General features: G+C 39.6%; 1 protein-coding gene across 3 annotated transcripts in view; it reads left to right on the forward strand.

The window, feature by feature from the left end:
* The window catches only part of KIF13B (kinesin family member 13B), a 173,542-nt gene that overhangs the window by 84,562 nt on the left and 64,441 nt on the right, over positions 1–24,539 (forward strand). For all 3 annotated transcript variants that reach the window (XM_036032025.1, XM_036032027.1, XM_036032026.1), the window contains exons 14-22: positions 4,349–4,479; positions 7,895–7,981; positions 9,442–9,632; positions 10,401–10,611; positions 11,495–11,657; positions 14,266–14,412; positions 15,541–15,690; positions 15,983–16,111; positions 23,815–23,985. In XM_036032025.1, the coding sequence (XP_035887918.1) occupies positions 4,349–4,479; positions 7,895–7,981; positions 9,442–9,632; positions 10,401–10,611; positions 11,495–11,657; positions 14,266–14,412; positions 15,541–15,690; positions 15,983–16,111; positions 23,815–23,985 (1,380 nt within the window). The remainder of the gene's footprint in view (positions 1–4,348; positions 4,480–7,894; positions 7,982–9,441; positions 9,633–10,400; positions 10,612–11,494; positions 11,658–14,265; positions 14,413–15,540; positions 15,691–15,982; positions 16,112–23,814; positions 23,986–24,539) is intronic.

Below are 24,539 nucleotides of genomic sequence, written 5' to 3' on the forward strand. Positions count from 1 at the left end.
TCTTAATGTTTTCACAGACGCTTTTAAAGGTCACAGAATAATTGCAGGTTTTCCCATTGCTTATTAAGATCTCCTTGTACAATTATTTTTATGGTCCTACCCTCTCATGCAAAGCAAGTCTGCCTGGAGCTGTGAGGTAAATGTGGAGGTTTATCCCAGTGCGAGCCAAACTTCCAAAGGGAAGAGCTGCTCCCTTCACCCTAAAAACACTGTGGTAGTGAAACACTTTTTTCCCTAAAAAGTTCTATAAAAACATATTAGAAAAAAAAATGGGGTGGGAAGTTAGCATTCAAATTCAAACACACAGAGATGATCACAGTTAATATTTGGTATTTCGTTGATTAGTTACTCCTAAACTTATGATTGCTTTGTACCTTCACAGAATTTATTTACTGATTAGTTACTGATAAACCTCCATACCAACCTATGATAAGTTGATGTTTTTTTCTCTTTGTTATTTTTATTGCAGTGTTTAGAGCACTATAGGAGCTATCAAAAAGCTTATTGTTTAACTTGTTTAAATATCAAGGAGTAAGGCTTTGGCAGAGTTGAGCTTTTAGAACCTAATATTTGAAATTCCAGCAAATCATCATCCAGATTAGAATAAATTATAACCTCAAATGAGAGATTTAAGTTGTCACTTACAGTGTAAACTCTGTAATTGGGACCTTGTCTGTCTTTTGTCTGTAGTGGCTCAGTGCTTAGCTCAAAATAGGTGCTCAATATATTTGTTGAAAAATAGAATTTTTCTTCTAGAATTTGAATTAGACAGTTATACATTTGAGTTACTATCTTATCTCTGATAATTTTTAATTCAGTCTACCAGCAGATATTTAGCGTCCACCGGGTGCTGTGTACGGCACTCATTGTCGGAGAAGATGAAAGCGTCCGAATAGGCTGCTGTCTGAAAACGTGCCTGCAGTGGGTAGTGTTGACCTGAGACATCTCCAGACTGTGGAGAATTTTTATGAGTTTGTTTGAGACAAACGGATGACATGCCTGGAGGCAAGATCTCCAGAGCTCCCCAGAATGACAGTTTTGAAATTTCTTTTATACTTTGGAATGAAGATTACATGAGGGTGGGAGAAGGCAAGGTACAGGATAGTTAGGATCACTTGCCCCCTCTGAGGGATCTGAAAAAAGGATTTCTCTGGCATTTCAAAGGTGTGTTAATGTAGATGCACAAAAACCATGGCCAGGGCTTGCTTCAGGCAAAAGTAAGCCTTTTTTGCAGGCCTGGAGTGGGACTACCCTCCATGACCTGCCCAGTTAGGAATTCTGTGGTGAGGCCAGCCTGTGAGGTTACTTTTGGTCAGGTTTATTGCAGAACCGCATTTTCGTCCCCAATAGTAACCTGAGGTACTGAGTGTTGTCAGGGCCCAGAGAAGGGAGAGGTCAGTGTTGGCTAATAGCGAACCTTCAAGTAGAAGATGAAATTAGAAGTGCAGGGTCCGATACAAATAATGCCCCTTTTGTATTACAAATCTTTTATTACAAAATCATAAGCATGTAATTCTGTAACAACAGTGTCATGCTCAAGCACACCATATGACATTTTAGGGAAATGTTCAAATTAAAACTATAAATTATTATGCCCATGTTATTACCCTACCAGTCACACTCAAGCAGCCCTTACTTCTGCCGGCCCCTGTAGTTGTTGAAAGGTATTTCATATTTAGATAAGGGAGGAGAGCGTTTCCTGCAAAGAGAACAGGAATATGGGCAGAGACTGGGAATGAGCCTGTCTGCAATCTGGGTGGCATATTAGGAGCTGGTTCTACATTCAAGCTCCAATCTAGGCTATAGTTTAAGGCCATTCTCCACTTGTACCCCCAGAATAAAAAAGGATTCCAATGGTATTGTTAGAAATTCTGCTAGAATTTCTCAGGGGAGGAGGAAAGTGATTATATGTAGAAATGGCCTCAGGCAAGTGCTGTGGGTTCTTTTCTGTTTTTAGGTGATCTTGGGCCCTTTTTTTCTCCTCTTCTCTTCTCTTCTCTTCTCTTCTCTTCTCTTCTCTTCTCTTCTCTTCTCTTCTCTTCTCTTCTCTTCTCTTCTCTTCTCTTCTCCCAAGTGGGGAACGGAGACAGGTGTGGAATAGATTCTGTTACTGAATGTCACAAAAGCATTACTTGTAGTTTCAACCTGGTCAAGCCCTGTTCTCCAGGTTAGGGAGGTATGTGATTGACCAGGAAGCTTCAGCTAATAGTGAGCAGTAGACGTTTGCCTGGAATGTCTTGTGTGTTATATACACACCCTGAGGACTGAACAGGATACCACAGGGTGCTTCAGGATCCCACCTCTTTGTTTCCTTGGAAACACCACTGCAGTGTTGTTGAGAGAAGAAATCCCGAGAAAGGGGGACGTGGAAATACTAGCGGGAAAGAGGCCTTTTTATGAGATAGAGATCCAGATGGGACGGGAAGAATTGGAACCCAGAATATAATTAGATGTATTACCTGTAAAGAAGAAGAGAGAATCATCTTCCTTTGAGCCTGAAAAGAAAGCTAAGGGAAATGATGGTTCATTTATTTTAAGTTAGTGCTGAGCCTGTGTTAAGTGCTTGGATTACAGTGGGGATGGGTACAACTGTTCTCTCTTCTCCTAGAGTTTCCATGTTAGCTGTGGAGATGGCAGAGCTATGTCATCTCTGACACAGGAAGAGCTACATTAGGAATTCGAATAGGAGAGTGATGGAGTAGCTATTTCTGATTGTCAGTTCAGGATATACCTCTCTGACGGTGTGCCCATAAAAGCTGAGATGGAATTGGTAAGATACCACCAGTGTCAAGATCAGGAGAAGAACTCCTCAGACAGAAGAAACACCCAGTGTACTCAAAGAAGTGAAAGAATAGTGGGTAGCTCCCATGTTCATCCAGGCGAGAGACTGGGATGTGTGATGGTAGAAGTGGGGGGAAATGAGCCAATCCCTTACACGTTTTGGAGGGGGAGTCTGCAAGGATTTTCCTGATTGATGTGGGGCTGGGGGAGACTCCCAAGGGGTAGAGAGGACTGGAAGACAGCACTTAAGCTTCTTAGTTGACTAACTGGGTGGTGGCAGCGCCGTTACTGCTGGGGAGAGGAATAGAGTCATTGGGTCAGTGGTGGGGTTTTGGGGGTGAGCAACAGTTCTGCTCTGGCCCTTTCACTTTGAAATGTCTTTAGACATCCAAGTTGTTCCTGGTAGGCAAGAAATAATGGTGACTGAGACTAGGGTAGTGGAAGCAGAGGTAGGGAAATAATGCAGCTGAAGTCTGTAGTTCCTGATGGGGATTTAATTTACACGTACACAGTATGTAAAGCTCACGGGACTGGATGAGATCACTGCGGTCAGGAGTCAGCAGCCTAGGCCAAATCTGGCTTCCTGCTAGTTTTTATATGTCCCAGGAGCTACGAATGGTTTTTACATTGTTTAAATGGTTGAAAGAAATCAAATGAATCTTAATATCTCTAGCACATGAACATGGTATGAAGTACAAATTTAAGCTCATAAATCAGGTTTTATTGGAAAGTAGCCAGTCTTACTCATTTGTGTATTGTCTGGCTGCTTTCACACTGTAAGAACAGAGCTGAGTATTGCGTGTGACTCACAAAGCCTAAAGTATTTCATGTGCGACCCCTGACCTCGCTGTGTAGAAAGAGAAGGTGCCCTAGGACACATCCAGATCATGTCAACACTTAATCATGACAGGTGATCAAATGTTGAAGCTCATAAGAGGGAGCTTGATTTTTACATCAGTTTTCTCAGCAACCTGCCAAAAAGTGACGCTGGTGATGGGGGTACAGAGAATTGAGTGATTGGGTGGGTGGCTTACAATAACAAGAACACATCTATTGTATCTTTTCTGAGGTTTAGGGAGACCATGTGATTCACAAAATAATTCAGTCTTTTCAAATTCTTTGTGTTTGAACAATGTTTTATATTTGTATTTCACTTACCTTGATTGAGACCTTCAAGATAAGGTAAGTGATGTGCAGCATTAGCCACTGCAATTTTCAGACTGATATCTTTGATCTGTCATTGACATGTGGCTCATGGCCCTTAGAGTGGTATAAAGTACTTGGAATCAAGATTGCAATGGAAAATAATGATGATGGTAGAGACATTACAGTAAAACTAGTTTTCGGTTTAAAGGGTATAACTCAACTCGGTGCATTATTCCTTAAAGGAAATAGAATCTGTAGAATGAGTTTCAGAGAAAGCCAGAAATTCCCCATGCTGTTCCGTGTGCTTTTAAAATCTCTTAGCTAAGGTAATTGATCAATATAATAGGGCTCAGAATCAATGATTTCACTTTGTGTATATATTAGAATATAGTATTAACCAGTGAATTTGATTCCTTTATAGGAGCATACATTGATAGGTTCAGCAAATTCCCAAGATATCCAGCTATGTGGAATGGGAATTCTTCCTGAACACTGTATTATAGACATCATGCCAGAAGGCCAGGTTATACTGACTCCTCAAAAGAACACCAGGTAATGTATTTTAATTAGTGTTAATGTCACAATAAGTTTTAAGAGGAAGAAAGTATACTAGTTGCAGATGGTATACAGGACATTTGACCTTAGTTTGCTTTGTAAAAATGTTTTATTTATTGATTTTTTAGAGAGAGAGAAAAACATCGATTTGTTCTACTTAGGCATTTGTTGGTTGATTCTTGTATGTTCCCTGACCAGGGATTGAACCCACAATTTTGGCATGTTGGGATGACACTCAGTTGTTAAACTGAGCTACCTGGCCAGGGCTTGGTTTGCTTTTAAGTTCACTTGATGAAGATAGCCAGTTAGTTTCATGCTAACTTTTTAATATCTCTTAAACCCATTTCTTCCTTTCTATACCCACTGCCACAGCCTTATTTAAATAAGGCCCTCATCAGATCCTCATCAGATGAGGGGGTCTGGACCCCCTGCCAGCACCTTCGTCTTTTTCTTGTTTTACACACCATACAGCCACATGGCTTTCTACTATTCTGATACAGAATTTCTTACGTCCCTCCTGTTTTTCTCCTGTATCTCTGCCTCTGCCATTTCTTTAGCCAGCTAACTCCTCTCTGACCTTCAAGGGTTACCTCTGTCATTATCTATTTTGGGGAATTACCTGTTTGGTCTAAATTGAGGGCCCCCACTATATTCCCAGTGCACCTTATGCTTCCTGTTAGGATAATGTTCTGTATTGTATCCTTATGGGCTGTTCATCTCTATTACCCCTTTGGACTCTGAGCTCCTTGAGAGGACAAGGACCTTTTTTATTTTTGCATTCTCTATTCTCAGCACTTAGTCTAAGACTAGTATCGATGTAAGTGCTCAGTAAGTAGTGAATGAATGAAGAGGCATAATGTGATTTAATGAAATATTTGTTAATTTGTTTTCTTAAGCTATAAAACTGTTACTGCCCTGTTGGATGACTGTCTAAACTTACAGATGATGGTTAACTGACTTATACTGATCTTCTGAATATTAATCCATTTCATCATTAATATGAAAAAATCATTAATATCATCACTGATTTCAACTCTAAAGTTCAGATATTGGGAAGCTATCAAGCTCCTGGTGAAGGATACCAGTCAGAAAGAAAAAGAAAGAGCAGAAGCTGGCCTGGCACCCCTAGCTAGGGCATGCTATTTTGCTATTAAGTCATCTCACAGAACAGAACTTAGGCAAGGTTACTCTGAGGGTGTGACTGAGTAAGACAGAGCAGCCACATGATCATTTTATTTGAGCACCGAGAAAAATCAAAGTCACTATGCCACATACAAAATACCCAACGCTATTTATTACATACCCCATCATAGAATAACTCCTGCTTTCTGACAGCATTTTGTATAGAGAGGGCCCCCACTTCCTTAGGCTGTCCTCCAAATCCTCCAGCTAAAGTCCGAATCCTGCCACAGGCCCTTCTCAGCGCCCCCCAGCTGACACCCCGGCTCCCCCTGGCATGCCTTGTCCCTCTGTGTGAGTAATTGACCCAGCTTCTTCAACTGCAGGAATGATCCTGTGGTCTTTGGTTTGAGGATATTGACACAAGTTTCCCAAAACTCTCATTTTCACTTGAAAGCTTGCAATTTGCAGTTGGCAACAAGTACTATCAGTTGTTTTCCTCGAAGTGACAGGCTGGCTTTGTTTATTTTCAAGAAAATGTCTGCCAAAAGACCACTTTGTGTATGTCTTTTATTCAAGACAATCATCATACTTCGGCATGCATTAACACAGTGCTTTTTTGTGTGCTTCTCATTTGTCACCTAAAATGTATAAAAGGTTGTGCACTCAAGGGTGAAGATGTGATACAGATTACGGTTGTTACTGCTCTATCAAGGACATTCATAGACAGAACTCGTTTTTGATTGTGAGGGTGTGGCGGTGAATGAGCTCGTGACTACTGGTGTATTTTGGTGCCGCTGCCTTGGTTTGTGCTGAAACACTAGCAGTTTTACTCATTGTCAGTACAAATGTCAACGCAGTGAAAAAGGGTAGGTGAGCCTTATAAAAATAGCTTTGTTCCCTGGGGACCTGCACAAAATGTGCTTTGAGAACTGTTATTATATTCATGCTTTTATTTACTAATCATGGCTTAACTGCTGTAGCTTTTTTAAATAAGGCTATGTATGTGTGTGCCTTGAATTAAATTTCTCATTGGATTTAAGGAATCTGGATCATAAAGGCTAAAATCTGCTAATTTTAATTGGTCCCTTCTTGTCATGACTGTTTTCTGAGCTTCTGCTTTGAATAATCAGATGATAGCATAAAGACCAATTACTCTTAGGTTTAAAAAACCACCAGGTAAGTGATATCTAGCCAAAGAGTAAGACTTTGTGTCTATGCACATATGAAAAAATAAGTGACAGTATAATGCAGGGGAAGTGCTTTAGGAACTTAAGGAAAGTAAGATACTATAGGCTGAAGTGATGAGCAGCCTCTCACAGGAAGTAGAAACCAAATCAGGCTCATTGTCAGTACAGAGCTGAGCAGGACTTGGGGGACTGGAGAGGAATGGGAACCCTATCTCAGTTTGTAGGACTGGTATGAAGCTAGCTTTGGAGGAAGAGTCAGTCATGTTTAGTGGACAGAACATAAAGTTTGTTTTTGCTGAAGTTGAGAGTTCAGTAGAAGAGGGAAAGGAGGAAATAAAGAGGACTTCCTTTTTTTGTAAAAGGCAAAAGATTTATATGATCGGAAGAGAAACCAGAGTATGGGGTTTCCTTTTTTGGACCTTTAATGTCAAGTTAAAGAACTTGACCTTTATCCTGTATCTAAGCAAATGAGTTACTCAGCAGGAGAGAGGCGTGATGACGCTGGTATTCCAGGAATATCAGTATTGTAGTGGTAAGAATAATTTTCTGTTTACTTCCTGCCCTCTCCCAATTCTTCGTTGAACATTTTTCTACCCACCATTTCTTCTGTTGAACTCCATTGTCAAGATAAGCAGTCAAGTTGGCCTGACAAATCTTCTGTGTATTGACAGCATATGGACATTTTACTATGGCCAGTGGCAGAAGACTTGGACATTGGTCTCATTTCTTATTACTGGTATCTGTAGATCTGGAGTCCAGTTGGTTGACTGACCCTTCTTATGTATGAGATTGGATGTACTTGTTTTAGTTGTAACGCATACTGTTACCATCTTTCTATTATTGGCTCTAATGGTTCCATACTTCTTATTATGTTATATACCAAATTCAGAACTTTGATAAACAGGATAATTATTATACTTAGTACCATAAGCATTTTAGGTAAATTAACAAATAAGTAGATATGAATAATAAAATTCACCAAGGGCAGGTTTTATTTTGGGGAGTTGATTATTCTGTTTTTCCTAGTAACGGGGTCTCTGTGGAGAATTAAAGGAGACAGCATGATAACTACTGTTTACATGTCAGACCTCTTCTCCCCACAGGACATTTGTCAACGGCTCCTCTGTGTCCAGCCCTGTGCAGCTGCACCACGGGGACAGGATACTGTGGGGCAACAACCACTTCTTCAGGTATGACGTTACTCAAGGCTCTCACAGGAGGTGGTTGACGGCTGTACTCTAAGACAGAGGATATGTATTGAAAAATGAACATAGCTCCACAAATATTATATATGTTAATGTATGCATATATTTGCTATATGTGCCATAATTATATACTTATATAGGGTGGGGCAAAAGTAGGTTTATAGTTGTGAGTACACAAAACAGAGTTTATTCCTATATTATTATTTATTATTATTCTCACAAACTGTAAGAACAAGTGTAAACCTACTTTTGCCCCACCCTGTGTATATGTTTGTTCACTCTATGGTTTGAGCCCGAGGGAATGTGAACAATGCACTCAGGAAAAATACCGAGTTTACTGAGACATTTTTCCTTTTTATTTCTCAGTGGAAGATGATTGTTACACCATCTGGTATATAAATTCATTAATTTTTTTTCTGACATGCTTATCTTTTTATTTGTTAGGGTTTTTTTTTTTTGAAATAGGAAAAGCAGTGGTGTTAGTTTCCTTATTCATAAGAAAGGTTTGTAGTTGGTTTTGTTTTGTTGTTTTTTTTTTTTTGCTGCCAGTAACAGCAGACTTGACTGTAGTGACTTAAGTCGATAGTTCATTTCTTTGACAACATGAGAAATCCAAAGGAAGATGGTTGTTGGCATTGGCTGAGCCCCAATTGACATTGGCATTGACAATGCCCAAAACTGTCATGGCAGAAGTCTTGTCATGCTCACGATGTTTCCCTATGGCCTGAAGAAGGCCACAGTGCTCCGGAAGTCTTCTGCACGTCCCCAGCAGCCTTCCCCTTCGGTCTCATTCGCTGGAATTTGCCGCCTGGCTGAGGGGGAGGCTGAGAAAGAAAGAATCAGCCTGGGACTGCACACGTTGCTTCTCATACAAAATGCGCATTGTGTTGGCAGGGAAAGGCAGGCTGGATATTGTATAAGAGTAAAATTCTAGTCCGTTTCTCTTCCTGTCACTGTGCTTCAGATATCACACTGACGTTCTCAGAACTCACGGAGATCCTCTGCTCGCAGGGCAGCTGATGCTTTGATGACCGAAGGGAGAAGGTGGAGGGGTGCAAAGTGTGGGGGGAATATTTGTAGTTTTTCTTTCTCAAACTAAATCAAGTGTAAATTGCTTGGCTTAGTATTCAAGGCCTTCCTAGTTTGGGTTAAGTTGATCTTTTCAGCATTACCCCTCACGGCTTCTGCTGTGCACATATGTGTCCCATGTTGTTTCATTCATGACTGTTCCCGGCTTGTACCAGTCACAGGGCCTTGTGTCATACTCTCTGCCGCAACTATTAGCACTTGCGTATGTGTTTTATTCCTACTGCTGGAATGTAAACTGAGTCCAGTAATTGCCCTATATTTATATGACATCCCCTTGGCATCTAGAAAGTGCCAGTATTTAATGAATGAAATGAATGTGTATATCTTTATTTTACAAATAATCTTTTTTCCCCAAGATTGAATTTGCCTAAGAAGAAAAAGAAAGCAGACCGAGAGAATGAGGAGCAAGACACCTCCATGAAGAACGACACCAGTTCTGAGCAGCTGGATGTAGACGGGGACTCCTCCAGCGAGGTGTCCAGTGAGGTCAACTTCAACTACGAGTACGCGCAGATGGAGGTCACCATGAAGGCTCTGGCTAATAACGGTGAGACCTGTTGCGCGTTTCAGAATCTTTTTTAAAATTAAATTTATTTTTTATGTAAGTATAGTTGGTATACTATCTTATATCGCTTATATTAGTTTCAGGTGTACAATGATTCAACATGTTTACACTTCACAGTATGATCACCCCACTAATTCCAGTAATCATCTGTCACCTTGTAAACTTATCACAATATTATTAACTGTATTCCCCTTTTCACCCATCCCCTCCACCGTTCCTTCTGGTAACCACCCCTTAGGTCTCTTTCTTTTAAAGTTGATGGAGAGTTTAAAAGTGTCTATGACTGACATGCTTTAAATGTTAACAAAAAAAATTAATTAGGTTGTTCTCTGTACTCTATTCTTTCGTGCCTTTGGCTTTAATTTGTTATGTTTATAAAAACTTGCCTTCTTTCTACCTTGATATACAAGTCACTGCAAACTCTGTTCTCACTGATAGAATTTCTCAGGTTTGAAACTTGACCATCATTGGGTCATGATTGTACTGGACTTCAGCAGCATTAACCACATCTTGGGTTATGTGTGGAACACATACTAGACCTGCTGTTTCTGTAAGAAAGATAGTTTGGCACATATCAGACAGAACAGGTAAGTAATTGGGAGCAAAGAAAGCTAGGTTTATCCCAAACTCTTTAAAGATCTTATTTTTATTAGGATGACAAACAACGTTGTAGAAGAACCTTTGAAGTATATCGTGTTGTATAGTTTACCTTTTGTTCATTATTTACCCTTTTATGAAAATCTCACTTAGATCCAATGCAGTCAATATTGAACAGCCTGGAACAGCAGCACGAAGAAGAAAAGCGATCGGCGCTGGAGCGCCAGAGGCTCATGTACGAGCACGAGCTGGAGCAGCTGCGCAGGAGGCTGTCTCCCGAGAAGCAGAACTGCCGTAGCGTGGACAGGTTTTCTTTCCACTCCCCCAGCGCTCAGCAGCGCCTGAGACAGTGGGCCGAAGACAGGTAGGTGGTGCCTGGGGCCTTTAGTGATTGCATCAGCGTGTGCTCATCCCTTTCACCCCACAAGGGTAAGATATACTGAGTGGAGAAATCTAGACCTTACTTTAGAAAAAATTATATTAGAAGAGAGTGAGACAGCTAAGAACCATTTATGGAAAAAATGGAGATTGTCAATTTATGTTGACTTATTTAAAAGCTGCCCATGTTCAGTGCTGCCCTGTCTTCAGTTTGTATGGCTTTTGGATTTGAATAAACAGGTATCTGTACTTAGAAGTTATGCTCTATCATTGTATTATACTTTAGGTTCTGAAGCTTGGGTAGACGTTTTTTTTTTTAAAGGAAAAAAAGAAGAAAGGTGGTTATCTAGACTGATTAACTCAGGTAGGCAAAGCACAGTGCTAATGAGATGCAGATTGCAAATTTGGTCTCTATACTGCCTAATTAGCACTGCATTAAAATGTCTTATCCATGGTTACACACTATACGTAACTAACCTCTTGCTCTTCAAAGTTTGGTTTGCCCACAGGCAGCATCTATGTCACCTAAAGATTAATAGAAATACTGCATCTCAGGCCCCACCCCAGCCTACTGAGTTGGAATCTTCAATTTATCAATGTTGAAGATTTTGTTGATTTGTATGCAGAGTCAAGGTTTTGAAGCACTTCCCTAATCTAGGGCCCTTTTGTTGCAGGAGCATGTGCCCGTGCATATAACTTAGCCCAGATACAAGCGCATGCACGGGTCAGTGTCGGTGATGCATTCCCTGTGCGTGAAAGACAGTTGTAAAGCTTGGGTGACAGCTTAGCATGAAGATGTCATGTACTGTATAATATCCTGATGTGCTGCTTGATGGCTGTCTCCTCCCTCCCCCCATTTTTTTTTAAAGAGAAACAACACTGAATAACAGTCTGATGAGGCTGAGGGAACAAATTGTTAAAGCCAATCTGTTGGTGAGAGAAGCTAATTACATTGCAGAAGAACTGGATAAAAGAACAGAGTATAAAGTAACCTTACAGATTCTAGCCTCCAGCCTTGATGCCAACAGCAAGGTGAGCTTGCCGTTGATGGAAAAAAACAGATGTCACTGGATAAAGCTGCTTTATATTTCACCAGTGTTTATTTAAACACCAGTGGGTTTGGCCTCATCCCCATCTAGACCCTCCACAATCTAGTTCTTTTATACTTGTCCTGCTCTGTTGAGTAGAATTTACTTCCTTTTAATTCCCTGCCTTTGTGCACATGTGTCCATCATCCGCTGGAAAGATCCTCTCCACTCCCCGACCCAGACCTACCAATTTATGTCACTCAGCTCCTTTTCTTCAAATCTGTTTAAATTATTTCTGAGAAGTCTTTTCTGATGAGTTTTCTCAAAGTGGATTTTTTCCTTTATTCTGTTAGCACTCTGCAGCCACCACCACATTAGGTTTTTATTTTGCTTAAACTGTGTTGTTTTCTATTTGCTAATAGATTGCTCTGAAAAACTGTTTATCAGTTATTTTTCGTGTGTATTCAAGATTACAAATCTCTTTTGGTATGATGTTATAAACTTCGTAAAATGTAGGGGGAAAGTCCTGTCAAAATCTTCTATCTCTCTACCATTCAGGAACAACTCTTTTCTTTCATATTTAGGTTCTTTTCTAACTCTTGATCAGGTTCATACATGAGTTCTGATGAATTAGGTAGAATTTTGTATTCAGATAAACATTTGAGTGTCTGTGCGGTTTGTTTCTCTTACAGTCTTCGACAAAGCAAAGCTTTAATGAACCCTTCCTGGGTGGTCTATTCTAATTTGATAATAGGGACTACCTCTTTTTTTCTCTTATAGCATCATAGCATCAAGGTCAATGTTTTGCACAGTATAAATCTGGCAAATATGATGCCTAATGTTTTTAGTAATAAAGGTATTATAAATGTGATGTAATCATTATTTTGTATAGAATTGTCTTTTAACATCTATCCTGTGTGTGGTTTGAAAGATTTTACTCATTTAGAACTTTATTTTGCTTGTTGGTATTGTAGGACAAACCATAGGTGCAGCTGGAATTCATGTATAAAAAATATTAGAGGAAGGCCAATCATGGTCAAAGGTACAGGGCTCAGCTTCTTCTAGAGGACTTCTAGAAGTCCTCTAGTGCTCTAGTAGAGCAGGGTCTTCTTGCATCCTGTACGATTGAGTTGAAAAAACAACTGTGGATATTTTTTCCCCGTTGGCATGACTGTAGCCCTTCTCTGTGTGTCCTGGCTTAGGCTGTGTTGGAAGGAGCAACCCTGCCTTCGGGAAGCCAGGCCAACACCTGGAAGTGACTCAAGCCACTGTGGGCATCTCTCTCTTCCCAGACACCGGATAGTGTGTTTATGGGAGCATTCTTGTTTGTTTGTTTGTTTGTTTTGTCTTGCTGATAGAGATGACCCATGTTGCTGGAGTTGAAGCAGCCATTATTAACAGAAGGCTACTAATCCCCTCTATCATTGATTTAATAGATTAGTAGTTTCAGATTTCGGCCAGCGAGAGGAGCCGGACAAGGAAATATTTCTTAAGGAGGTACTCTCCTAAACTCAGGCTGGGTTTTGCACATTTGTATCCAACAAACTTTTTTTGTTTGTACTTGAAAATTCTTATTTCATGTAATGTCCTGTCCATGGTATACATACTGTTTTTTTTCTGGTCCTTACTCTTGACTTTGTATTCAACTGTGTCTGGTGATTTTTGATAAGGGGCAGAAATTTCTTCTTCTTTCCCCCCACCCCTAATACCTGTCGTAGTTATCTGCAGGAGGACCACGTCATGGTGCTGCAGCATAGTGCTCATTGCCACTTAGTTCCAGTTCTAGTATTGTCCCTCTGAAAGGCTGCTACCCACAGATCAGTAATGAGACTTTTGTATTTGTTCTCTGGCTGGCTGAATATAAGGTAAAAGGGCCATTAGGTGAGAGAGTAGTGGGTTTTTACCTTCAGAATTCTAAAGTCTGTTTCATTATGTAAATTTTGTTTTTTTGGAAATGATTTATAGTCAAGATGCTAAGCGTCATTGGTGTATTTCACAATTCTCTAAAGGTCTAAGTAGACATTTCAGAACAGTTGATAAATTTATCCAGTAAATCTGAATTGATTAGAAAGCTGATAGATACATCTCTCTGCAAGAGATATGCAGTGGCATTTTTATTTTCTACTTTGTGGTTTTAAAAAGTTTAAATATTTTTCTACATGAAAAACACATTGCTTTTATAAGCTAGAAAACTTCAACAAATGCTATTTTTTTGAGGCACAAATTCACATACAGGAACATAAAATTAACCATTTTAAAGTGAACAGTCCAGTGGCATTTGGTACAACCAGCATCTCTGGTCATATGACAGCCGGAAGAAAACAATTTTGACTTCCTGTTAAACAATGGTCTTGTCCTTTGTGTTTTAAATTTAAACTTATATCCGACTGCCATGAAAACTTAAATTTTGGTTGCTTGGATATAAAGGTATTATGTTAAGCTTGTGACATTTCTGGGATGCTTGGCAGTTAGCAGAATAAAGAACGATAGCAGTTCCAGTTTGGGTTGGTGTGGACTGGTGGGCCACACCAGTCCACAGAGCGTTCAGGTTTGACTTCCATGGTGTGTGTCTCTGTGTTTTAGTCACTTAGTCACTTTTACTGTCTTTGCAGCGAGGCTCTCTTCTCAGTGAACCTGCGATCCAGGTGAGAAGAAAAGGAAAAGGAAAGCAGATTTGGTCTTTGGAAAAGTTGGACAACAGGTTGTTGGATATGAGAGACCTTTATCAGGAGTGGAAGGAGTGTGAAGAAGATAGCCCGGTAAGTTATTTAAGAATAATTATGTAATGGGTACTCATCAAAGGGACTGAACATTTTGCAGTGACACTGCCCATTTTAGGGAAAAATTGCTTTTTTTGTGTGAAATAGTAATTATGTTTCTAGGATATTTATTTTGATCCTTTAAGTTGTTTAGCTAATCAAGAGTTTTAGTAACCCTAAAATAACATTTTTTGTGCATCTTCCTTTTCTAGTCAATGTATGTTGTGTATGTTTTCATGGCAAGATTTTTATATAAAGGAGAAGAAATGATAAAAGTAATGAGGTATTCACGGGGATGTAAAGTACAGCATACTGTACTGTAATCACTATGTATGGTGTCAGATGGGTACCAGACTAATTGGAGTGGTCACTTAGTAAGGCATATGATCACTGTGTTGTACTCCTAAAACCAGTATAGTATCACGTGTCAACCGTAATTGAAAAATAAATTTTTAAAAATTAAAAGAAAGAGCCCTGGCTGTTGTAGCTCAGTGGACTGAGTACCAGCCTGTGAACCAAAGGGTCACCAGTTTGATTCTCATGCAGGGCACATGCTTGGGTTGCAGGCCAGGTCCCCAGTAGGGGGCACGTGAGAGGCAACCACACATTGATGTTTCTCTCCCTCTCTCTCTTCCTTCCCCTCTCTCTAAAAATAAACAAACATCTTTAAAAAAAATTAAAGAGCCCTGGCTGGTGTGTCTCAGTGGCTTGAGCACTGGCCTATGAACCAAAGGGTCGCCAGTTCAATTCCCAGTCAAGGCACATGCCTGGGTTGTGGCCAGGTCCCCAGCTGGAGCGGGCAAGAGGCAACTACACCTTGATATGTCTCTCCCTCTCTTTCTGCCTCCCTTCCCCTCTGTCTAAAAATAAATAAATAAAATCTTTAAAAAAATTAAAAGAAAGAAAAGTAATGACACTTATTGGGATTGCTCTCTCATGGTTGAAGAATGCTGACCATATAGTCTAAAATAGGAATGAGCAGCTGGGGGAGGGAGGGAGAAAGAGGGGGGAGATACAGTGCGACACTTCAGCCATGTTTAATGACTTTGTTAGAGTGCATCAAAAAGTGGTTGAGTTCATTTATTTTAATCGATTTTCTGAAGTTGTGCATTCTGAATCTCTTTAAAGGTGATACGGTCGTACTTCAAGCGTGCTGATCCATTCTATGATGAGCAGGAGAACCACAGTCTCATTGGTGTGGCTAACGTCTTCCTGGAGTCCCTCTTCTATCGTGTGAAGTTACAGTATGCTGTTCCTATTGTCAACCAGAAAGGAGAGGTTCGTTTTCTCTTCATGCCTCATATCCTGCAAGGAAAAGGGTGTTGACAATATATCATTGTTACTGTTTTTCATCAGTAATAACAAACGATAGTTGTATGTGTGATAACACCTGTGTTGTGTTTTCATATTGCTTCATGGTGATTATTCCAAGCACTTCGGGGGGGGGGAAGTGACTCTTAGAACCTAGGCTTCTAAATTCGCATATATCATTAACCTAATTACTTGACTCTAAAGCAGAAGAAAGAAGAAATTCTGGAAAAAGCATCCGTTTTCCTTCTCACTGTTACAGGTGGCAGGGCGGTTGCATGTAGAGGTGATGCGCACCAGTGGTGACATTGAGGATAGGATTGCTGGTGGAGATGATGCCGCAGACGCCTCCTTTGATAAGGAAACCCCTGAGAACAAACTGACATGCATGGTAAGTCCCAGTTTCATTTCATTTAAAAATCTTAGAAGTGTGGTTGATTTTGAGGATTGTGGGTTTTTAAAGGATGAATATTGTGTTCTTTTTCAAATTTTGAAAAAAGCTGTCTCTAAATAAATCTTTAGTACTTAGTTTTTCATCATATGTTATGATGTACTTACTGGTTAGCCAAGTACTTCCACTACCTTCCTCTGTGAAGCCTTGGATAAGTTACCTCTTTCCTCTGGGCCATTCCACTCCAAAATTGTATGAATTTGTGTTTATTGGAATTTCTTTATAGAGAAACCAAGTTTTTTCACACAAATTTCCTCTTTTTCTTGGGCCTCTTGATTCCTGCTGACGCTGGAAATTTATCCCAGCCCTAGTCCTGTTTCTAAGCTCCTGCCGTAAGTCACTCTTTACCCTGTTTTTCCACATGCTTTTTAGTCCTTTTCCCCCGTGTGCCTTTGCTTATGCTATTGTTGTGCCCTCATTCCAACCCCCTTTCTTCCTGCTCTTCCTGTGCATGCCATCCATGAACTGTGCGTTGAGTCTCATCTGCCAGACACTGGACCAGGTAACACAATGACTAAGACAGGTTTCCTACCTCCAGGAGCGACCTGTGTGGTTCGTGGGTATGTGTAAGGGGGACGCACAGTGGACAGAAGACTTCAGTATTGTGTACCGCTGGTGCTCTGAGAGAGTAGACGAGATGTTCTGGGACAAAAGGAGGAGTAATTAATTAATTCTTATGATAAGGTCCGAGGAAATTTTCTGCGTAAATGAGATTCAGAGTGAACTTGAAGGAGAGTGTGTTATGTAATGCTCTTGCTCCCTAGGGATGCTGTGGTATTTTCATGGAAAATTGCTAGGCAGATTTTCGGTAGGTCATCACATTTCTGACTCCTGCTCAGTCAGCAGAGGTGGTGCCACCTCTGTCACTCATGACAATGAAAAGAAATCCCTCATATGTTTTCAAACACACTCCAGTGGGCCAGCATGCCATTGGTTGAGAATCACAGAGGAACCAGTTGGAAAGGTTTTTGAGGACAAGAAGTCGGCCTGAGACTTCCCGTGTGTGAGTGAGAAGGAGACCGTGCACACATGAAGTAGAGGAGGCCCACACTGAACTCTCACTTCATCGTCCGTCCTAGGTCCAGTCCTGTGTCTCAGCAGAGATTTATGGAGTGGAAGTTGATATTGAAAGATGAAAGAACTGAGTAGGCATTAGCTGCAAGGTATGGGGAAGCTGAGGCTGTTAAAAGTTGGGTTATGTTCTGCAGGTTCTTGCATATATTTAAGGAGGCCTCAGATGTTTAAGTCAATTACTTCAGTGGGAGGGGGGAAAATCCTTAATTCACTAAAAGGCGAATCTTTTTTTTTTTTTTAATTTCAATCATTGTCCAAGTACAGTTTTCTGCCCCCTACTCCCGTTCCGGCCCCTCCACCCAACCCTCCCCCCTTCCCCCCATTACCCCCCACCCCTAGTTTTTGTCCATGTGTCTTCCAAATTTGTTCCTGTAATCCCTACCCATTCCCCCCTGAAATTCCCTCTTCTCTCTCCTCTGACCACTGTCAGACTATCCCCTATTTCAGTGTCTTTGGTTATATTTTGCTAGTTTTTTGTTTTGTTTTGTTTTGTTGTTTAGATTCCTGTTAAAGGTGATATCATGTGGTATTTGTCTTTCACTGCCTGGCTTGTTTCACTTAGCATAATGCTTTCCAGCTCCATCCGTGCTGTTGCAAAGGGTATGAGCTCCTTCTTTCTTTCTGCTGCACAGAATTCCATTGTGTATATGTACCATAGTTTTTTGATCCATTCATTTACTGATGGGCATCTAGGTTGCTTCCAGCACCTAGCTATTGTAAATTGTGCTGCTATGAACATCGGGGTGCAAAGGTTCTTTTGTATTGGTGTTTTAGTGTTCTTAGGATAGAGTCCCAGCAATGGAATTGCTGGGTCAAAAGGCAGATCCATTTTTAGTTTTCTGAGGAAGTTCCAAACTGCTTTCCATAGTGGTTGTACCAGTCTGCAGTCCCACCAACAGTGCACTAGGGACCCCCTTTCTCCACATCCTCTCCAACACTTGTTGTTTGTTGCTTTGTTTATGATGGCCATTCTGACTGGTGTGAAGTGGTATCTCATTGTGGTTTTAATCTGCATCTCTCTGATGGCTAGCGATATTGAGCATCGCTTCATGTGTCTTTGGATTTTCTGTATGTCCTCCTTGGAGAAGTGTCTGTTCAAGTCCTTTGCCCATTTTTTAATTGGGTTACTTGTCTTCTTAGAGTGGAGTTGTGTAAGTTCTTTATATATTTTGGAGATTAAACCCTTGTCTGAGGTATCATTAGCAAATATGTTTTCCCATACAGTTGGTTCTCTTTTTATTTTGATACTGTTTTCCTTAGCTGTGCAAAAGCTTTTAATTTTGATGAGGTCCCATTTGTTTATTCTTTCCTTTATGTCCCTTGCTGTAGGAGACAAGTCAGTAAAAAAGTTTCTGCGTGAAATATCTGAGATTTTCCTACCTACGTTCTCTTCTAGGACTTTAATGGTGTCACGCTTTATATTTAAGTCTTTTATCCACCTTGAATCTATTTTTGTATAAGGTGTAAGTTGGTGCTCGAGTTTCATTTTTTTGCACGTAGCTGTCCAGTTCTCCCAACACCATTTGTTGAAGAGGCTATTTTTATTCCATTTTATGTTGCTGCTTCCTTTGTCAAATATTAATTGACCGTAGAGGCTTGGGTTTATTTCTGGGCTCTCTGTTCTGTTCCATTGGTCTATGTGCCTGTTTTTAAGCCAGTACCAGGCTGTTTGGATTACAGTGGCCTTGTAGTATAGTTTAGTGTCAGGTATTGTGATTCCTTCTACTTTACTCTTCTTTCTCAAAATCGCAGCAGCTATTCGGGGTCGTTTATGGTTCCATATAAATTGTTGAAGTGTTTGTTCTATGTCTGTGAAATATGCCATTGGTACTTTAATAGGTATTGCATTGAATGTGTAAATTGCTTTTGGTAGTATGGACATTTTAATGATATTAATTCTTCCAATCCATGAACACGGTATATGTTTCCATTTGTTTGTGTCTTCCTTGATTTCTCTCCTCAGTGTTATGTAGTTTTCTGAATACAGGTCTTTTACCTCTTTGGTTAGGTTTATTCCTAGGTATTTTATTTTCCTTTTTGCTATTTCAAATGGGATTTTTTTCTTGATTTCTGCTTCTGCTGTTTCATTGTTGGTGTACAGAAATGCCTTTGATTTCTGGATATTGACTTTGTATCCCGCTGTTTTACCAAATTGATTTATTAGGTCAAGCAGTTTTTTGGTGGAGTCTATAGGATTTTCTATGTACACTATCATGTCATCTGCAAACAGTGACAGTTTTGTTTCCTCCTTTCCAATTTGGATTCCTTTTATTTCTTTTTCTTGTCTGATTGCTGTGGCTAGAACTTCCAGTACTATATTGAATAGAAGTGGTGAAAGTGGACATCCTTGTCTTGTTCCTGTTCTTAGTGGAAAAGATTTTAATTTGTGCCCATTGAGTATAATGTTGGCTGTAGGTTTCTCATATATGGCCTTTATTATGTTGAGGACTGCTCCCTCTATTCCCACTTTACTGAGTGTTTTTACCATAAATGGGTGCTGTACCTTATCAAATGCTTTTTCTGCATCTATTGATATGATCATGTGGTTTTTGTCTTTGCTTTTGTTTATGTGATGTATTACATTTACTGATTTGCATATATTGTACCATCCTTGCATACCTGGAATGAATCCAACTTGGTCATGGTGTATGATCTTCTTAATGTACTGTTGGATGCGGTTTGCCAGTATCTTGTTGAGGATTTTAGCGTCAATGTTCATCAGCGATATTGGCCTGTAGTTTTCTTTCTTTGTTGTGTCTTTATCTGGTTTTGGAATTAAGATGATGTTGGCCTCATAAAAAGAGTTTGGTAGTCTTCCATCTTTTTGGATTTTTTGAAATAGTCTGTGAAGGATAGGTGTTAGTTCTTCCTTAAATGCTTTGTAGAATTCTCCTGTGAAACCATCTGGTCCAGGGCTTTTGTGCGAATCTTTATTGTAGTGTACTTGATTTCAGAACATGACCTTCAAGGTATGGGGTTATCGAAGATAGAGACATAGGTTAATGACTCCCTGTGGCCCACTTTAAAGGTGATGGACAGTAAATGCAACGGTGTGAAAGGTCAGCTGCGTGAGTTCACTGTTAGTAAAGTAAGGTACAGGGATACTATATCACTGGAAAAAAGTAGTATATCCTGGGTAACAAGCTTTTTAAAAATATAAAGTTAAAAAATCTTAAGATGTTTTAAAATGGAAGATACCAAATATATAAAAGTAGCACGTTCCCATTCAGTTGTGAGCCATGGTCAGTCCTGTTCCATCACACACCCAAGCTGCTTCCATGCTGACCCCTTCCCTTGGATTATTTTGAAGGAATCCCAGAAATCATATTTTATCTATAAATAGTTTAGTATCTCAAAAGAAAGTATTTTTAAAAATCCAGTAAAACTATGTCATAATAAAAATTTATACTTTCTTAAATATCATGAAGTATCCAGTCATTTTCTTTGATTGTCTTACTTGTTGTGTCTCTGAAGTCTGTGTTAATCTTTAGGCTGTCCCTTGTGTGTGTCCTTGCTCTGTCTCTTTTATTCGCCCTTACCCTATTATTTATTTATTATAGAAAGTAGGTTATTGTCTTATATCCTCTCATAATCTAGATTTTAGTGATAGGTATTGCTTAACATGTTAAGATGTATTTTCCTTAAATTGCTACTTAGATATACGGGTGATATGTGGGTGAGGGGGAGTAGTAAGGATACTTCATAGGCAGTGTTGTGTTCTTCCATTAGAAAGCACATTATGTTTGGTTCTCTTGTGGGGTTGTTAGCAATTGTTGGTGTTTATTACCTAGATACTTCATTAGGCATTAGAAACGATGCTGTCTTTCTTTCATTTATTAGCTGGAGTTCTTCTATAGAAAGAATCTTTCTATTACCGACTGTATTGCTAACCAGAGATACAGTTTGTATAGGAAAGGCAGGGTAAATGTTCATCTCTTCCATTATCTACTAATTTTCAGACTAATGCATTGGTTTTCATCCTAATATCCAAAAGCAGCCAAGGATATTTTTGTTGTTGTTGTTTTATTTTTAATATCATTATGAACTCTTGGATTTAAACACATTTGATGTGGTTTCCATCCATTGTATTTATTGCCTGTATTGAAGCTCAGATGATCCCATCTTTGGCCAGTGGGGCCTCTGCAGTTGGTTCAGGAGTCCTTTGACAGAACCCTAACCCTCTCAGACTCTGCTAGCTTTCCTGCATTTCGATATGATGAATTGGTCTCATCGGGGCATTTCCTGTCTTAGACCTGAAATCAGTCATTTTCCAAGGAACCTGATTCCTTTTAGTGGAACGTGGTTTTTAGGGACCATATTCTGAGCATGTAATACAGCCTTTGGTATAAAAGGAGGAAAACAAACGATATGACAGTAAGAAAACATTGGTAGAAAAAATGAAACCAGTCTGGGGACGCTTAAGATAGCATGGGTGATGAGTGTCACTGGCCCATAAAAGGAGTTTGGATTTATTTTTCTGGGGTGACAGAAAGCTTGTGCATATTAACATTGATATTTTAAATTACATTAAATACAATTAGTGTGTTTTTAAAATTCCAGACATCACTGTTTTCTGACATTCCTGGGCTCTGGTATCTTGAGCAGTGGCAAGCTGAATGAAGTCTGTGGTATTCTGACACCTTGTGGTGATTTTTGGTTTCTGTAGGCAAAAACAAAAAAGCACAAAACCTACGTTCTAGACATCAGGGTGTTCCTCATTCCTGTTACCCTTCATTCCTGGCTGTCCCTTTCCCGAGAAGTTGCCTGTAGGGAAGAGCTCATTATGTGAAATCTTGTTTTCTTGTTTATTTCGACCTTAGAATTGAGACTAATGTCTAAGGAACAAAATGACTTTCAGATGGAATTCAGTCACAAGGAGGTGCTCAAGGCCTGGTAGTGTTTCATTCATTTTGTTCGTTGGTAATGGTCGTCCTCACACCATTGTCATCAGGTAGCTGTCCTGTTTGCCTAGGAGGAAAACTAAGCCTATGAAAACTAAGATGTTAAGTAATTCGCTCAAAAACATGCGCTAATAAGTGACAGAGATATTTATTTAGATCTATGTACTCCAAAGTCTTGTAATCTTCCCAAATACATTACCTCACCTTAAAGAATATAATAAGCACTTTCAGTACTTAATGAAAAAGTGATAGTTTAAAAAATTTTTAACAAAAAATTAAATGCTGAATACAAATCACTATATTTGGTTTGGATGAATAAAATGTGTTTGATAATCCATCTTTCATAGTCTTTCAGGGAATTGCTGCCTAGATTTTTCAAATTCTTGTTGCCATCACGGGAAAAATTGGATAATAGCAGGAGTTCCCATTCATTGCTTCCCCATTGTGGACCTGGTGTAGAAGAAAATAAAATCATTTGCTTTGTGAGATTTTCTGTGTCATTATTAAGGCTTCCTGGAGTGTTAAGACCTTTGTATTTGTAGTGCTGAACTGTGTCAACTTCTGCCACACACTCAGATCTAGTGTTGTGCATTCTACAACGTGAAAGGATGTGACCAGGTGGAGAATAAACAAACGGTCAGTGTCCAGTCATATGAAAGTTGGCCTAGTCAGTTATAAAATCAGAATTTTGTTTAGCTTAATTAATCTTAGGGTATAGTTTCCTTCATAGTTGGAGGAGTTTTAAAATATTATAAATTCAAAGTCACAAAAACTTTAGCTTAAAAACTCAATTTGATGCTACTTATCAAAAGAAATATTTAGAATATTTGGTTACTTTAAAAGCTATTATGGGTATTTCTTTGGAGACATTTGGGTCTGATTAGACGTATTTCTAATTGCACGTGATTGTCACAAAATCCTACACTTCTGCAGTCCAGGGCACGTGTGTGTGTGTGTGTGTGTGTGTTTTAATTTGCCTCTCCTCCCTAAATGTGCATGGGAAAAGCATTCATTAGATGTTGGTGCAGAGAGAATGGTCAGCGTGTACCATCTTTAATCTCCATCATTCTTCACCCCTCCACATCTCTGAAGTATACATTCTAATACCTTTATTGTTTTCCCCAAAATGCTCTAGTAGCGTGTAATATTCGACTTGAGAACCTTGTTTCTTTTTATACTTTAAAATATCAAATAACCTTTTTGCCTCTTTCTGAATATTTAACGTTTATTGGCACATACTGATTTTGTTCTTCATTCATCATTCTTGTTGATAATCTTGTGTTTTTATGATATATCCATTAGCCACATTTGCATCATTGAATGGTATTGATGTTTGAGAACTTTTGTCTTCTGAGTTGATTATTATAAGATGATGATGGTGATGATGATGTTATAAGGAACTAGAATTTATATTTTTCATTAGCCTAAAATGCTTTAAAATGTCCACCTTTATAGTCAAGGATGTCACCCTCTGTCAGCCTCTTGCTAAATATGACTGCTGTCACCATTGCACAGATGCAGAGATACAGCCCCAGAGTGAATGGGATGTGGTCAGCATAGACCCACAGTTAGTGCGACACAGTCAGGACTGGAGTCCATGTGTCTGACTAAAAGTATTTCTTGGAACTTTCTGAGTTAGAAACTAATAGAACCTCCCTTTTCTTTCAGGTTAAAATACTCCAAGCCACTGGGTTGCCACAGCATCTGTCCCACTCTGTATTCTGCAAATACAGCTTCTGGGACCAGCAGGAGCCAGTCATCGTTGAGACTGAAATGGATACCTCGTCCTCTCCTGTTAACAAGGAACCTCAGTGCATGGTTGTCTTTGATCATTGCCATGTAAGTTTGTTTTCCAGACCTGGCCCGTGTCTAATTCACTCAGGCAAAAACAAAACAATAAAGTGAGCCCATTTTGTTGAATAGCTTTGTTCCGATATGTGCTTTGGATCAGCATTTATGGGGATTGTACTGTAGTAAAAATCTGAAATGTTCACTATCAATAATATACCTTAAACTTACACAATATTATATGTCAGTTATGTCTCAGTAAAGGATGGGGGGGTCTCAGTAAAGCTGGGGGATAAAAACAACAAAGTGTCGATGCATTTAGCTCCTCCACGATCAAAACTTAACTTTTGTGTGAATACGTATATACACTCACATATGTGTATGTATGTGTACATATGTGTGCTCTTCCCCAGAAGGAATCCATGTGTCGTATTTAGATTATCGGAGAAATTGTCATCTGAAAAGGTGAAGAAACTAGTGGTTTGGAGACAGGGAGGACTGAAGAGGGACAAGAACTAACTTGATTGAGCACCCACTGCTCCTCCAGGCCCTCGAATGTCTCTCATTGGGTCCTCACCGCAGTTGTGTTTGATGAGTGTGCTCTT

Source organism: Phyllostomus discolor, chromosome 8, assembly GCF_004126475.2.
Source record: "Phyllostomus discolor isolate MPI-MPIP mPhyDis1 chromosome 8, mPhyDis1.pri.v3, whole genome shotgun sequence".
Classification (NCBI taxonomy): domain Eukaryota; kingdom Metazoa; phylum Chordata; class Mammalia; order Chiroptera; family Phyllostomidae; genus Phyllostomus; species Phyllostomus discolor.